Source organism: Galeopterus variegatus, unplaced genomic scaffold (genome assembly GCF_000696425.1).
Source record: "Galeopterus variegatus unplaced genomic scaffold, G_variegatus-3.0.2 Scaffold743, whole genome shotgun sequence".
Classification (NCBI taxonomy): Eukaryota; Metazoa; Chordata; class Mammalia; order Dermoptera; family Cynocephalidae; genus Galeopterus; species Galeopterus variegatus.
Genome location: NW_007726854.1, coordinates 407,155 through 422,684, shown reverse-complemented (window position 1 = coordinate 422,684; position 15,530 = coordinate 407,155). Strand labels below are relative to the sequence as shown.

Sequence of the window (15,530 nt, the reverse complement as noted above, 5' to 3'; positions counted from 1 at the left end):
TCTCTCTCACTCATTGTCTTTCATTTTCTCTCCCCTTTTTCCCCCCCCCCCCCCCCCCCGCTCCCCTAACTCCACACTCACTCATCATCTGATGTCTGAAGCTTTCAAGTTTGGTCTTCATACATCTTGTTTTACATCCCTTAAATCACCTTTTTAGCCCCCCTGTGAATTCTCTTAAAATTCTTCACAATCCTCATTAGTTGAAGAAAGCAAAATTAGATATGGTCCTACACTGTGATTTTTACAAGTTCTGGGTCAGATTTAGATATTACTCTCAATATGTTTGAAAACTGAGCAGTTACCCCCTCCTTGATAAAGCCCCTTGAAAATTTAGATGAAAGCAGTCTGTGGCCTTGGTCTCCCCAAATTAAAGTGATTTAAAATCTTGGAACTGGGCTATCCAACTAACAATTGTGGAGCTGAGTTTTATGACTAGTAATCAAAGAAGGGAGTATAAAGAAACAGCTGAGCACATGAGATGTAGCCTAAGCAATAAGGAGGGAGCCTCTAGACTCCAAGGATCAAAGATACTATCCTGACATGTATCCATGAGATGTTTTCACAGAGAACGAGACCCAACTTTTCCCACCAGATGAAAATGCTAACCAAATGTGGACTACAAAACCACCGGATTGATTGGAGCCAGAAGACTGAGGGACAGGGTCCAAGAACTATTCCTTATCATCTGAGACTCAACCAGTCAGAAGCATCTACAGGCCACTCACCCAGCCCCATCCAAATCTACAAGTTTTTACTTAAAAAATCCTTGCTTATAAACTTTCGAGGATCATGGGGTTTTTTTCAGCATTAGCTGTCCCTGCTCGAATTACTTGGCATTGTAATTAAATGCCTATTTCCCTTCTGCAACCTGGTGTGAGTGTCTTGGCTTAGCTGTACACAGGTGGACGGACACAAATTTGGTTTGGTAACATTTCCATAAATACTCTCCAGTAATTATAAGAAATTTACCATCCTTTGCTAAATGGCTAGAAGAGCACCTCTAGGATGTAAGAGAGAAAAACCTTTTTAGTAGGAGTCATAATGTATGTTCTAAGGACACCAGAAAAATGGCAGCTCTTCATATAGGAATTAACTGAAAACTATAAATTATAGATAATTACAACCTTTAAAAATTCTGAACATAGAGAGCATTTAAAAGGTTGATTTTTAAAATAATGTAGTAGTAGCAATAGTAACATTTACCTTTATAATTCCTATGACATATGAAGAAGTAGAAAAGCGTTTATGATACTGATTTTAAATCCACACTTAAATATCCAATGGGCAAAAGCTGGAATAACTTGAAGTAGCCTAAAAACCTCTCAATAAAAGTATAAATTATGGAATGGAAATTAGATCTTCTGGGGTTAAAGCCTGCTTTCTCTTTCTCCTGTGTTTCTGATGTACAAGTTTCTTATCTGAACTTGTTCCAACTAACTTTTCACTACCACAAATTCAAAAATGAATTTTTATCTTAAAAATCTTAAGCTAAAAGTAAAACTTTACCCTTATCTGTAAGAGACATACTGTACAAAGCTATTGAGAATTTTTCTCTACTATGAAAGTTTAGGTCTGATCAAAATCAAAGGAAAGGAGATGTCAAGGGAGTCATTAACATAAAAGCTAATTTTAAATGGGAGCTTCCATTTGGTTTAAATATCTAATTTGAGGCCCTTCTGATTACAGATTTTGAAAATCTCCTCCATAGAAAAGACAAAGAAAATTAACGCCATATGTCCTTTTGTAAACCCTATTCACCTCAAATATGAATTACTGTTTATTTGCATTTCACGACATTTCTAAAAATGCAGTCATTATGAACAATTCTATTTTCTCATTCAAGAAGTTCTAATCAAGTTAAGCAGAAGCAATTTTGCAGTTGAGACTGATATGCATAAAAATCTTATTTTCACATAATCGACCCCATTTCCCTTCTGTAGGTCATTTGGCTACTTCATTCACCTTCTGAAATGTCTTTAAAAACCTTATCTGAAGAGATCAGTCAAGGAGCTTTTCTATCTCTACTAAATTCTTGCTTTAATACAAAGACCTAAGAGCTGCACATACGGGGCAACCAATTCAAGATTTGTATGAAGTATTTTTACTTACAATTCCTCTCCTTGTTTAGCTTTCTTGTCTGAAACCAGATAAACAGTTCCGAAACTTCCACTGCCAAGTTTCTGTTGAAGCATATATCTTCCTGCAATCAATCTCTTTGGAGAAGTGGAAAGAGTTGTTGATACACTCACACACTCTTGGAATTTCAACATTGTTCCAAACAAGACAGAACTGGTTTATTCATTACAAACAACATTCAAGTCTCCTAAGAGAAGGTCAGATTCATCCAAGTAGCGTTGGTCAATGCCTTAAAGATGAAAAGTTCAGAGATCAAGTCTAAAGGATGCTAAACTATTCCTAACAAAAAGTGTAAGTTTTTGACAGTGATACCTGCACCTTGATTAGCAGATTGTATGACACCATACTGGTCAACTTTAACAACTTGAGAAAGAAATGTTAAAAGGTAGAGATATTGCAAATTTCAGTAGAAGGCAATCTTTCATAGGAAGAGAACCTTCCTTTGTACATCCAAATTTGGTAAAACTGAATTACAGACACCTTTTCACAAACTTCTGGGATTTACATCTGTTTTACAATCAACAACTTGTTTATTTGTTTAAGATTTATACTCCCCACCTACTTTTAAAAAAAATACAAGAACACTATCACTTCTTTAAATCTATACATTTGCATCAACCTTTTTGTAATGCTCTCCTCGTTCTTCTTATGTCTATTTTGGTTTACAAATAGTGAGTTAGGATTAAACCAGAAATTAGGATGATGCTTATTTACTTTAGATTTTTTCCCCTGTCGTCTTTAAACCACAGTTTTTGCATTTATTACAATAGATGTAAGGAGAGAGAAGAACTCAGAGTGAATTTTTCCCATCCTAAGCAAATTTTGATCCAGTTTCTGAAGTTTCTATTATACACACTGTGTAGAAAGTAATCTCCCTGGATTAGAAACAAGTTGTCACAAATGCAATTTAAACCTAGAATTGTATTTTAATGTTAGCTAAGGTAAATCTGCAATTCAAGGAGCTATGAAATGTATCACAGAGTTACAAAAAGCAAGACTGTTTCATATGAGTAGGTGCATGCTAAAATCACTTTTATTTCATCAAAATGTTAGATGTTTTGTTAATCATGAAAAGTGTGTTTTTGTTTTAAATCTATATGAAAATATGATTTTAAACTGAAGAATGTCTATGTCTTGTAGTTAGGTTTTCATATTCAGCAACTCCAAAGCTATAACACAAAAACCTATCGTTTATAATGGTGGCCAATGGTAGTGTCAGTCAACCATAAAACCACCACAAAAATCCTCAAAATAGAATATAAATAAGTAAATTCCCATTTATAACATTTTCCTTCTCGAAATAATGTATTAATCAGTTAAGTTTCACCTGATGCCAGTAAGGAGATTAGTGAACAGCTTTTTTCCCCCCCAAAGAAAAGATAGTGGAATCTATTGCTGAAAAAACAATTAGAGAACAGGCCTCTAAGTGTACCTTTTGTTTCCTTCGCTGTCATAAGGTGATGCTTTCTGGCCAAATTAAGCTGTTCAGAAAAACGTATAGACAGCTTTTTCAACTCAAAAGTCTCTTTGGATCACTCAGTAGTTCTCTTTATTTTCTAGATGAGATTAAGGTCCCCACTGAGTGAAGGAAACAATCAGAGACAGTGGCTCCTATTTGTAGAGCAGGGTTTAAACCCCACAGTGCCTAAGCAGTCTGGCTCGGGCTGCAGAGCATCCCGGAATGAGGTTCCCTCCGTGCAACCTTACACTCAGCTCTGCTCACCCCTTCCCAGTCCAGGTTTGCGCCGGTCTCCACTGGTCTCCTCGGTGAAACCACAGAGCAGCCCAAGAACGTACTGTGCTGTCGAGATTCTAGAACTACCTGCTCACTTGTCCACACCCGCTCACCCCTCATGGGTTGTGAATGAATTTGAGGGCAGGGAACACACCTTCATTACCGTTGGATCTCTAGTGCCTGTCTCTGTATCTCCAGTGCTGACCGCCCGGCATATACTAGGTGTTCAGTAAACTTTGCTCGGGCAAACAAGCGTCTAGCAGACCCACTGCCGCCCAAGGGGAGTTAAAATGGAGGTTCAGAAAGCTGGATGGGGGAACACTGTTCTGTTTTATGGAATGATGTGTTGCCGTATTCTAGAATCTCAATAAAACCAACAGAGATTTAAAAAAAAAAAAAAGCTGGATGAGAAATATTCGAAAAATGGGAGAGTTTATCGCCTGTGCAAACTATTCCTTGCAGGTGAAACCCATCTGGCTGGAGGCAATAGACGAGGGAAACGAGAGTGCGTTCAGCACAGGGTGAAACCGCGTTTTTCTCTTCACGGTAATAAACGAGAGGAAGCTGATTTGGCACCAAGTTCTGCTCAAGCAGGAATCTAACCTTAACGATAAACCGTAAACTGAAGGTAAAACGAACAATTCCTTGTCTCTTCAACTTTTTAAAAATTTACGTTTTCGCAAGGCGGGTTGGTGTATATTGAGGGACACCGGCCAACACTTGGTCTACGAAGACTGGAGTGGATCCAGGGGGTGAGGAGTCCAAGAAGGGAGCGAGTCGCGGGGATGCGGGCCTAGAGGTGCGGGAGCCGGCCCGGGCGGCTTCAATCCACTCCCCTCCTCGGCGCTGCGGGGGCCCGGCTCGCGTTACCTTTCCCCGTCGTCGCCGGGGGCATCCCCGAGTCCCTCCCGTAATTGGGCAGGCCTCAACTTAGGGGCGGCTGCCCCTGCCGAGCTCCCGACCGCCGCTGCCCACGGCTGTTTGGCACCGTCGCCAGGGCGACGGCCCGGGGCATGCTGGGAGTTCGGGGCGAGGCGGTCACCGAGGCGGAAGCGTCCGCCGACCCAAGCAGGCGGGTGAAGAGTGGGGTCCGGGCTGGCCGAGCTGCCCTAACCAGACGGCATCCGTTTCGCAACGGACATTCCATCCTTCTTCACCGACCTAGCGCCTCCGGGCCCAAGAGCACCTTCCCCCTGGTGCAGTCTGGCGCCCCCGGCTTCACGGAACCGACTTCCCAGGGACGTCATACCAGGAACTTCCGGTTCCCGCCCTTGGGTTGGAATGTCACGTGCAAGGGCCGCTGGCCGTCTCCGGGCTTCTGCGGGCGTCTGATGGAGGGGCTCGTCCTCCGGGAAGGCGGAGCAGGTGAGCTCTGCTGCAGGTCGGCGCGCGGGTTGTGAGGGCCGGGTTGACGCAGTGTTTGAAGCCCTGAGTTTGAGGATTTAGATCAAACCTTTTGAGAGCCTTTCCCCTGTCTAGCTCTCGTTTGTTGAACTACTCTGTGGAAGGTCTTGTAATTAGTTTAGGATAAGTTGACACGGCCTCTGCTCGCGAAAGCGTTACAAGACTTGTAAAGAAATAAGTACTATACAGGGTAAGGTGCTGAGATATGGACAGGGCTGGGACTAGGGTGAGGTGAGTCAAACGCAAAATGGAAGTGGACGCCAAAAAAATCAGTAATCATAAGTAAATGTTAATGCAGTATCGCTAAAAATCAAAATCAATGCAGAAAATTCATGATTGAAAAAATGTCACTATTTTAAATAAAGACAGGATTAGTAACTCAGGCCATACTGAGCCATATTGAAGCTGAGGCCAAAGGAAAAACCAGCAATAATGGTCTCAGATGGAAAAGGGTAACTGGGTAACCAGATATGCAAAGATAAGAAGATGAAAGAAGCCCCTGGTTGGGGTGAAACTGGATACAGTGTGTTCCTAGAGGTATGAAGCAGTAGTTTCCCATACCAAAAACTATGATAATTAGGAAGGGCCCACAAGCCCAAAGCCTGAAAGTTCACAGACTGTCAAAAACAAAAAACAAAAAACTGGATCTCTATCACCGATCTTTACACATTTTAGTTTACTGAAGCCCAGTGCTTTCTGACTTATTATTAGATTAATAACTATATCCTTTTTTACAGCTTAGGACTTTTTACTTTGACCCCACAAAACAAATACTCTGTGTTGTAAGAAGGTGACTATTGTCTATCTTAGTATTAGTCCACAGAACTTCTATACTGGTGTGTCAGTAATGGACTTTAACTGATTTTCCTTTAGAATCAGCAGCGGACTCCATCCCTATCCCAAGATCAAAACTCATGAAACAATTGAGTTTGTGCCTTGTAACCCACGAGGAAAGCAAGAGAATGAGAAAGCACTCAGCTAGTGTTGCCTGAGAATTAAGGTAAGAATTCAGAGATGTTGACTCCTAACATGGTTTATCTAAACAGCACTTCATGATTTAATAGCGCTGGAATGATGTGGTGCCCGATAACCAGCATCAATTGAAAGTGTGTTCTGTTGTTTTAAATAGGAAACTCTTCAGACTGTCAGCATGGGTATCAGAGGACTAATGAGTTTTGTGGAAGATCATGGTAATGAGTTCTTCACTGATTTGAAGTTGCGGGACACAAAAATTATCATTGATGGCTATGCTCTTTTCCACAGACTTTGCTTCAGTTCAGACTTGGAGCTTCGGTATGGAGGAGACTATGATTCTTTTGCAGATGTTGCACAAAAATTCTTTGAATCACTGTTTGCTTGTAATATATGTCCATATGTTGTATTAGATGGAGGATGTGACATTTCAAATAAAAAGCTTACAACTTTAAAGGATCGAGCTAGAGAGAAGATCCAGATGGCCCATTCCCTCTCTGTTGGTGGGGGTGGGTATGTGTGTCCCTTACTCATCCGAGAAGTGTTCATACAGGTTTTGATCAAGCTGCAGGTATGTTTTGTCCAGTGCTTCTCAGAAGCAGATCGGGACATTATGACACTTGCTAATCATTGGAATTGCCCTGTATTATCATCTGATAGTGACTTTTGCATTTTCGACCTGAAAACTGGGTTTTGCCCATTGAATAGCTTTCAGTGGAGAAATGTGAACACTACTAAGGGCACACAAAACTATATTCCTGCCAAATGCTTTTCCCTTGATGCGTTTTGCCATCACTTCAGCAATATGAATAAAGCTCTACTACCTCTCTTTGCGGTGTTATGTGGAAATGACCATATTAATCTGCCTGTCGTGGAGACATTCTTAAATAAAGCACGTCTTCCTCTCGGAGCTACCAGTTCTAAGGGGAGGAGACACCACCGAGTTCTGGGACTTCTGAATTGGTTGTCTCATTTTGCTGACCCTACTGAAGCACTACATAGTGTTCTGAAATATCTTCCAAAAAAGGATCGAGAAAATGTTAAGGAACTTCTCTGCTGCTCCATGGAAGAGTACCAGCAGTCCCAGGTGAAGCTGCAAGACTTCTTCCAGTATGGTACTTATGTCTGTCCAGACGCCTTGAATCTGGGTTTACCAGAATGGGTCCTAGTGGCTTTAGCCAAAGGCCAGCTATCTCCTTTCATCAGTGATGCACTGGTCCTAAGACGGACCATTCTTCACACACAAGTTGAAAACATGCAGCGACCAAATGCCCACAGAATATCTCAGCCTATCCGGCAAATCATCTATGGGCTTCTTCTGAATGCTTCGCCACATCTGGAAAATATGTCTTGGAATGCACTGCCTCCTCAGCCTCTAGCTTTCAGTGAAGTGGAAAGGATTAATAAAAATATCAAAACATCAACTGTTGATGCAGTAGGACTGCCCAAGGATCATTCTGACTTAAGCAAATTGAATGAAGTAAGTATTTGTAATACTAATGATAAATTTTTGTAAAGTACTTCACAGGTTACATAGTACTTTCATATATATTTTCTCTTAATATAACAAACTGCAGTTGGATGCTGTCATGTCCTCATGTTACAGCAGAGAAAACTAGAACTCAAATGAACTAGGTGATATCTTAAGCCAGAGAGTGTCAGTGCTAAGACTCACACCTAACTCTTTTAGCTATATGCCATTTCCACTGTATTTCAGTCGTCTGTTATCTTCACACTTATTACTATTATATTGATACGAGCTATCAATAGAATGATGTTATGTGGCTAAAAAAAAAAGGAAAAGGAAAAAATTCTGAACTGCAAAGAAAAGTGTGCATACAGGCACTGAGCATAGGTGTAACTAACATCTCGCACTACAACAGACTTCAATTAAGATTAGTACCAATGCTTAGGTATATATATACATATATATATTTGATAGGGACTTTTTTTAGACTTTAGGTTTGTGGCATCATGGTGATTCGCTTAGTTTAGTAATGAAAATATGGCTCAGCCTAATTCAGTGTTGCAAAACTCAAGTAACACTCATAAAACCAAGTAAAAATCCCCTTTTCAAGGGAAAAAAAATTTTCATGGATCCCAGTGTTATCTTTACTTTTTTATAATATATAATATTACAAAAGTATATTAAAAATTACAAATAGATGTGAAACTGCTTATGTTGATAACACAATTAAGTTTATAAATTAAATGCAGATAGACTTACAAAATCAATTGCAAAGCCCATTAGGGGGTTTTCTGATTTCTTAGATCCAGCTAAATATTCAGACTCACAAGACTCATAGGCTACTCTTGGCACTAGTCTGCTCAAGAATGTAGGACAGCAACCACAGCCTCCCAGCAGGTTTGAGTTAGACTTTACTTTTCTGTGAGAATCCATTCACACTGTATCAGTCTACACCAATGGTTCTCCACCAGCAGTGACTTTGCCACCCAAAGGATATTTGGCAATGCCTGGAGACATTTTTAATTGTTACTACCTAGGGAGTGGAAGGGGTGGTGGTTGCTCCTGGCATCTAGTGGGTAAAGGTCAGGGATGCTGCTAAACATCTTACAATGCAAAGGACAGCCCCTCGACAACAAAGAATGATCTGCCCCCAAATGTCAGTAGTGCCAATCACTGGCCTACACAGCTGACCAGGAACTATCCTCTTTAGCCTAGCTGTTATTGACACCTCAGGCCTATATTAAAACCACTGAATTGTACACTTTCAAAGGGTGAATTTTATATCATGTAAATTATATCTCAAAGAAAGAAAAAGAGTCTCACTGGCTTAAAAGCCTGCTTCCCCACAGGATCTGCTCTTCTTGTAACAATTCCATAGACACAGCTTCCAGTGTCCCTGGAAAGGGACGTGCCTAAATACAAGTCACTCAGATATGGTGTCTCCATCAGGTGTTTATAGTTCATTTATAGTTCAAGCCTACAAGCAATTTTATAAGTCATTTTTATCATGCTTAGTAACACAGCTGATCTTTATCACATTTTCAGGTTACAGAACTAGAAAGCTGTTTATACGTCAGATTCTCACAGGATTTATTAAATTATCTACGCCAATAAAATTCAAATTAGTAACATTCTAAAGAATAATGTTTTGTTGAAATTATACTTCTACTCAAACATAAATGGTGCTATTGGATTTTTAAAAAAATTTTATGGCTTTACTGAGAAATAACTAATGTACAGTGTAGTGCACGTTTAAAGTGTTTACTTTGGTGTTTTGACATGTTTACATCGGTAAATCTATCCTATAATTAAAATAATGAAGGCATCCATCACCCCTAAAAGTCTCCTCTTGCCCCTTTGCAATTCATCCCTCTGTAAGTGTGTGTGTGTGTGTGTGTGTGTATGTATATATATATATATATAGCAAAGTGCACAGATAATTGTACAGCTCAATGAATTTTCACAAACTCAATATATCCTTGCAAAGGGCACCTAGATGAAGGATCATTATCACCATTTCAGCAGCTTTTCCTAGTGTCTGGTTTCAGTCACCCCTCTCCCAACCCCTTTAATCACTATCTTCACCTCTTAACAAAGAATAGTTTTGACTGTATTTATACTTTATAAATGAATTCTTTCATCTACCTACTTTTATTCAACATGATGTATGTGAGATTCATCCCTATCGTTGAGTAGTAGATTATTCATTTCTCATTGCTGTTAACACATTACATTGTGGGAATATACCACAATTGATTTTTCCACTTTGCTGATGGGCATTTGGGTCGTTTCCAGTTTGGTCTATTATGAGTAGTGCTATGAACAGTCTATTACACATCACTTAGTAAACATGGACACATTTCTATTGCATATATAACTAGGAGTGGAATTGCTGGGTCACTGGATATGCATATGTCCAGCTTAGTATATTGCCAAATGGTCTTGCAAAGTGGTTGTACCAAGTAATATTCCCACCAGCAGCACATAAGAGTACCCCTTACTCACTTAAACTACTTATTGCCTACTCTGAGGTCATGAAAGTTTTTTGCCTTTCACATTTAGATCCACAATCTATCTAGAATTGATTGTGTATATGGTGTGAAACAGGGATCAGGACTCTTCTCCCTCATATGGAAATCCAACTGAACCAAGGAGTATAGCATGCTGATCGTATTTTTTACCAAGTGAAGATGATTGTGTTCTCATCACTTACCTGTATTCAAAGTAGAGCAAAATTTTAGTTCACTCTAGGGGCTGGCTGGATAACTCAGTTGGTTAGAGTGTGGTGCCGATAACACCAAGGTCCAGAGTTCGATCTCTGTACCGGCCAGCCACCAAAAAAAAAAAAAAAATTTAGTTCACTCTCTGTGCTTTGATATCATTTGGCTTTCCCTTGGCATGAATTAATCAATTCTGTATTTAGCTCAATGCTGTTGGCTCTAATTAGCCCATGATAATTCTCAACAGTACAAGGCACAAATATGATTCCAAATGCAGTCGTAAGTATAGAAACCTTGTGATAGTACCTATTCATTTTGTTTTTATCATGATGTGGTTATAATACTTTACCTACTTTGTGTGTGATAGAAACTATACAATCTCATTTAATTCCCACAATAACCATATGAGATAGGATTTCATTTATGTTAGTTGCAATGGACAGAAACATGGAAGTGGGTCATTCATGGGGAGTGAGGCAGTGCCAAGGCCACCTTCTTTCTGGATGTCTCTGCCTCTCTGTGGCAGCTTCTTCTGCAGGCTTGTGCTTCCACTCCCCAGGGGGAAAGGGAAACTTGACATATGGGATAAAACCTAACCAGCTTCAAGGGCTGTGTGCATAGTTCCCCTTTTGGAAGAGCCTAAGGACGGGTGGGTTTGATGAAACATCTTGTGCAACTTATTATAATGACCATTTTACAGATGATCAGACACTGTAGAAAGCTCAGAAACTTGCCCAAGATTATATAGTCAGTGAGTGGCAGAACATCTCTGAAGTCAAAGCCCAGACGCTTCTTTGTTCATAAAAGTTGTAACTTGGCTCTAGAATTCAATAATTTAAGCTTGTCAGAACAGAATGTATTTTCTTACCTTTATTTGGTGTTTCTGTTGTTGTTTTACCAGTTTAGGAGATTAGTTTTTGTTTTAAATTTTAGTAGTTAATGCTACTTCCAGTAGGTGTGATCAATTATGCTGTAAAGCACGCTACGTATTTCTAATTTTTAAAATTTTATCACTTTAAGACCAGTATTTAGAAATCATTATACTAGTTAAAGCTTTCATGAATCAGTGATGAAACTACTTTGTCAATTACGATGTGCTTTAATTCAGGTTAACATCTATTCTCAGCTGTCAACCACACTTATGCTAACTAGGTGTTAGGTGCTAAGAAATGTACTATGCTAGTCTTGTCCTTCAAGAAAGAGGAAATCCTTTTTCTGGCTGGATGCAGACACTAGGACTACAACTTTTTTTTTCTTGAAGTATGATTATGAAGTCACCTTAACGTTGTACCTTTAATAGTCCTAATTTCCTTATCTATGTGTATGACCTGTAAGGTCTCTTATGGTTCTCAATCTTAAGATTGATTAAGGTGTGGCTATTTCAACAAGAAGCTTGAAGCCCTGTTTACTTCTGAACTTTTATTTGAAGTGCACTCTAAAGCATGAAAAGTTTTTAAGTGTGGTGTTACTGCAAGCACAATGCAGGTGGCCCTTAAAATGTTCCTATTTCCCTTGAATATACTTCTAACCTACAAGTAGCCACACTGGGGCAATCCCCGTGGGAGAACAAAAAAGACAATAACATTCAGCAAGGAAGGGACATAAAACAGGACCCAAATAGAAGGCTATATGACATGCCACTAAGGGTGCGTATAATTTAAGTTTGTCTTCTTCTGGAGGTGATCAGTAATGGCATCGGTGGTGATGCCTAGATCAATTGCAAGTAAGGGTAGAATTGAGTATAGATCTTTGTTTCTCAATTAGAAACTTTGAGAAACTTGGGCTGCTAGTTAAAATGCAGATTCCTGGACTACTCTCACATCACTGAATCAAAAATTAGAAGGTGAGGCCTAAGAACTGAGTTTTTAACAAACCTCCCAAATGATGTGTGCACTCAAGACGCTCACCAGTCTACACAGAGATGATGGAATGACATAAGCAGAGGCTACGTAGCAGTAGACAGCACACCCATTCAACCAACCATATTTATTAAGCACCTTATTGTTTTAAATGCTTTGGATGTGGCTTTTACCCACAGTAAGTTTAACAGCTGACACAGCAGTTCTATTTGTATTAAGTCTCTTCATGCTATGGGGACGGAGACATTCCCCAAAGTAACTTGCAGGATGTTTGGTGTGTATTTTCAGCTCTCCTTGGTTAGGCGGAAGATGCTTCTATTGGAAACTCTGAAGGTGAAACAGAGTATCCTGGAGCCAATCCCTTCTTCATTGAAGTTGCCCATTGCTGTCAGTTGCTACTGGTTGCAGCACACAGAGGCAAGCGCAAAGCTACACCATCTACAAGCCTTACTTCTGGGGATGCTGATGGGGCCCTTGCATGCCATGATCAACAGCCCTAGTAGGTATCTGGAAATTCCGTAAGTATACTAATGCATGTTGCTTGCAAACTGCATATACTCAAGAGTTTACACAAAAAAATATTCTTGGATTATTTACTTCCATCAGTTACATCAGAACTTAGAGTTGGAGGCACTAAAGTATCATTCATTCATTGGTAAATATTTTTGAATACTTCCACATGCCAGGCTCAGTGCTGGAGGGCTTGACTGCAAGTGAGATGTGCCTGGGCACTGCCTAATCACGCCTGCTCTGTGGCACCTAATGCTTTAACTTGTGAAGTGTTGACAGTGTGTTCTGCCAGTTGCGTTTTGTATTCCATGTTCCCCATCCCATCATTAATATAACAAACAGCAACCTCATCACAAGAAACTTATTTAAAATTGCCCAGAAGTGAAACTTGTCATATATACTTAAATCTACAATGAACACTCATGCTTGTGCTATTTTACTTATCTTTTTTTAATTCCTTTCTGCTGTAAGTTTCAATTAATATGTAATTAGTGATGGTAGAAATAGTAACTTCTCGGGCCGGCCCGGTGGCGCACTACTATAGTGCGCCGCTTGGGAAGCACGGTGGCGCTCCCACCGAGGGTTCGGATCCCGCATGCGGACCGGCCGCTCACTGGCTGAGCGAGGGGCGGGAGCAACACCGAGGGTTGCGATCCCGTGGCCGGTCCCGGTCCGGTACGGGCGCGACACTGAGGGTTGCGATCCGTTGCCGGTCACGAAAAAAGACAAAAAGGAAAAAAAAAAAAAAAAAAGAAATAGTAACTTCTCTTTCTACTAGAGAAATAAACTGAGGCAATTTGATGTGTATTTAAATATAAGTGAAATAAATGTTGAAGCATTGGAGCTTTTATTCTGTAATGGAATATTCTCTTTAAAAGATTATGAATGCTATATAACACTATCTAAACATGTATAATAGTTACCACAGTCTAGACCAGTACTATCTAATATCATAGCTAGTAGTCACATATGGCTATTTAAAGTTAAATTCAAGTTAAACTAAAAATTCACCTTTTCAATCACACTAGCCACATTTTAAGTGCTCAGCAGCCACATGTGGCTACAGGCTACTTGTATTGGACAGCAGAGATACAGAACATTTCCATCACTGCAGAAAGTTCTATTGGATAGTGCTACTTTAGTTTACTTTTTAAAAATGACTTAAATGAAAAAGACAGTAGCTGTCAGAGGGACTGTTACATGATAGCCAACTTCACACAAAACCAGTTAGTTAAGGTCCACTACTGCTTTAACACAGGTTTAGGGTATTTCCTCTCACTGAAAAATAAACACAGTGTAAGAAAATTCTCAGTGCGCAAGCCTATTAAGTTTTTACCTGAATCCAACAGAAGGGGAATGTCAAGGGTCTGTTTCTTTTCTTTTAGGAAATGTGGACCCTGCACCCAGGCAGGCTCAGTGCCTTGCTGCTCTCTAATTGGTAAAAGGTGGGCCTCCTCTTTATTACTTCCAAGTTGGTCCAGATGTTATTTTGTGCACCCCTGCTCAAACAAACCTGCAGAAACTTATAGCTAAAAACGTACATCATTATTTGCTACGGTTGTTGCTTTTTTGCCTCTTATCCTCTACGACATAAAGCAGCTGATTGCCAAATTCTGAGTCACACTTTACTTTTCCCCTATAGAACAGAAGTTAATATGTGCTTTGAACACATGGGTGGTTTCTTTAAAACAAATGCACCACAGCTTGGGGATTTCCATCAAAGGAAGATTAGTGAGAACAGTAAAGAGAATATTTAATAATCATTTGTATTTTTCACAGACACAGATGTAGGGTTTGGAGAATTAAGAGGCAGACATGTTTAAGGTCAGGTAGTGGACCAGTGGAAGAGATCATATTTCAAGGAAAAAGTAAATTATTTGGGGTTGAATAAAGTTAGTTTATGATTCAAAAGGTGTTTCAGTATAAATATTTCAATTTATACAGCAAACCATTTACAAAGCCAGAAAAGAAAAACATTTTAGTTTTTAAACTAATATTTTTCTTTATAGAATTTGTAGTTTTATATGTGGAGAAAATTACAAGTTGATACAGTGTTTTTGAAAATACTGCCCTTGGGCTGTTTCCTTATCTAGGTAAGGAAGATCCGCAAGACAACGGTGCTAAGATGTTGTATGAAGAGTTCCAAAGAGTGAAGGAGCAGATGCAGCAGGGCACAAGATTGGATTTAGACACAGCTCACATCTTCTGTCAGTGGCAGTGCTGTCTCCAGATGGGGATGTATCTCAATCAGCTGCTGTCCACTCCTCTTCCAGAGCCAGACCTAACCCGGTAAGCACCATGGGAAACTTTAGTTGGATGCAAACAAAAGTAAATATTTTTATTTACATTTAAGGCAAAGAAGTTACTTCACAAAAATTAATCTTAGTGTAATTCACCTCAGATCACTGCTGTAGCTGAAGAGCTGGAAACAGCAAAAATATTAAATTATTTCCATATTCACAAAGAATGTTTCCATGAGTAGAACCAATTTTTAAAAATCAATTCCTTTAAGTAAAAGGTTAATGAGGGGCGAAAAAGAGACAGTTTTGGCTAGGATGTAACTCATTCCCTCATTTCCCTCAGGTCTTTGTTTGAATATCACTTTATAGATGCTTTTTCAGACCACCCTAATGAAGTATTACTGTCTACACCCAGTCGTTCTAGTCCTTTTACTCTGTTATTGCATTTCTTTTTTTTTTTTTTTTTTTTTTTTTTTTTTTTTTTTC

General features: G+C 39.5%; 3 protein-coding genes across 7 annotated transcripts in view; 1 reads left to right on the top strand and 2 right to left on the bottom strand.

Moving 5' to 3' along the window:
- The window catches only part of NEK11 (NIMA-related kinase 11), a 114,384-nt gene extending 109,678 nt beyond the window's left edge, over positions 1-4,706 (bottom strand). For 4 of the 5 annotated variants that reach the window (XM_008571999.1, XM_008572000.1, XM_008572001.1 and 1 more), the window contains exons 1-2: positions 4,026-4,706; positions 2,110-2,365 (exon numbers count right to left, since the gene is read on the bottom strand). In XM_008571999.1, coding sequence (XP_008570221.1) covers positions 2,110-2,270 — 161 coding nt within the window. In that variant the 5' untranslated portion in view covers positions 2,271-2,365; positions 4,026-4,706. Of the gene's footprint in view, positions 1-2,109; positions 2,366-4,025 lie in introns of those variants that run through there. The other variant, XM_008572005.1, reaches the window with a different exon arrangement.
- Positions 4,707-5,079: 373 nt separating this feature from the next.
- On the top strand, positions 5,080-13,384 carry LOC103589919 (protein asteroid homolog 1). The gene is made up of 4 exons (XM_008571996.1): positions 5,080-5,236; positions 6,149-6,275; positions 6,405-7,727; positions 12,583-13,384. Exons 3-4 carry the CDS (start codon positions 6,426-6,428, stop codon positions 12,814-12,816), a joined length of 1,536 nt encoding a protein of 511 aa, XP_008570218.1. The 5' UTR covers positions 5,080-5,236; positions 6,149-6,275; positions 6,405-6,425; the 3' UTR covers positions 12,817-13,384.
- Positions 13,385-14,532: 1,148 nt separating this feature from the next.
- ATP2C1 (ATPase, Ca++ transporting, type 2C, member 1) overlaps positions 14,533-15,530 on the bottom strand; it is a 138,568-nt gene continuing 137,570 nt past the window's right edge. Inside the window, exon 29 of the mRNA XM_008571998.1 lies at positions 14,533-15,085. Within this exon, the coding sequence (XP_008570220.1) occupies positions 14,990-15,085 (96 nt within the window). The 3' untranslated portion in view covers positions 14,533-14,989. The remainder of the gene's footprint in view (positions 15,086-15,530) is intronic.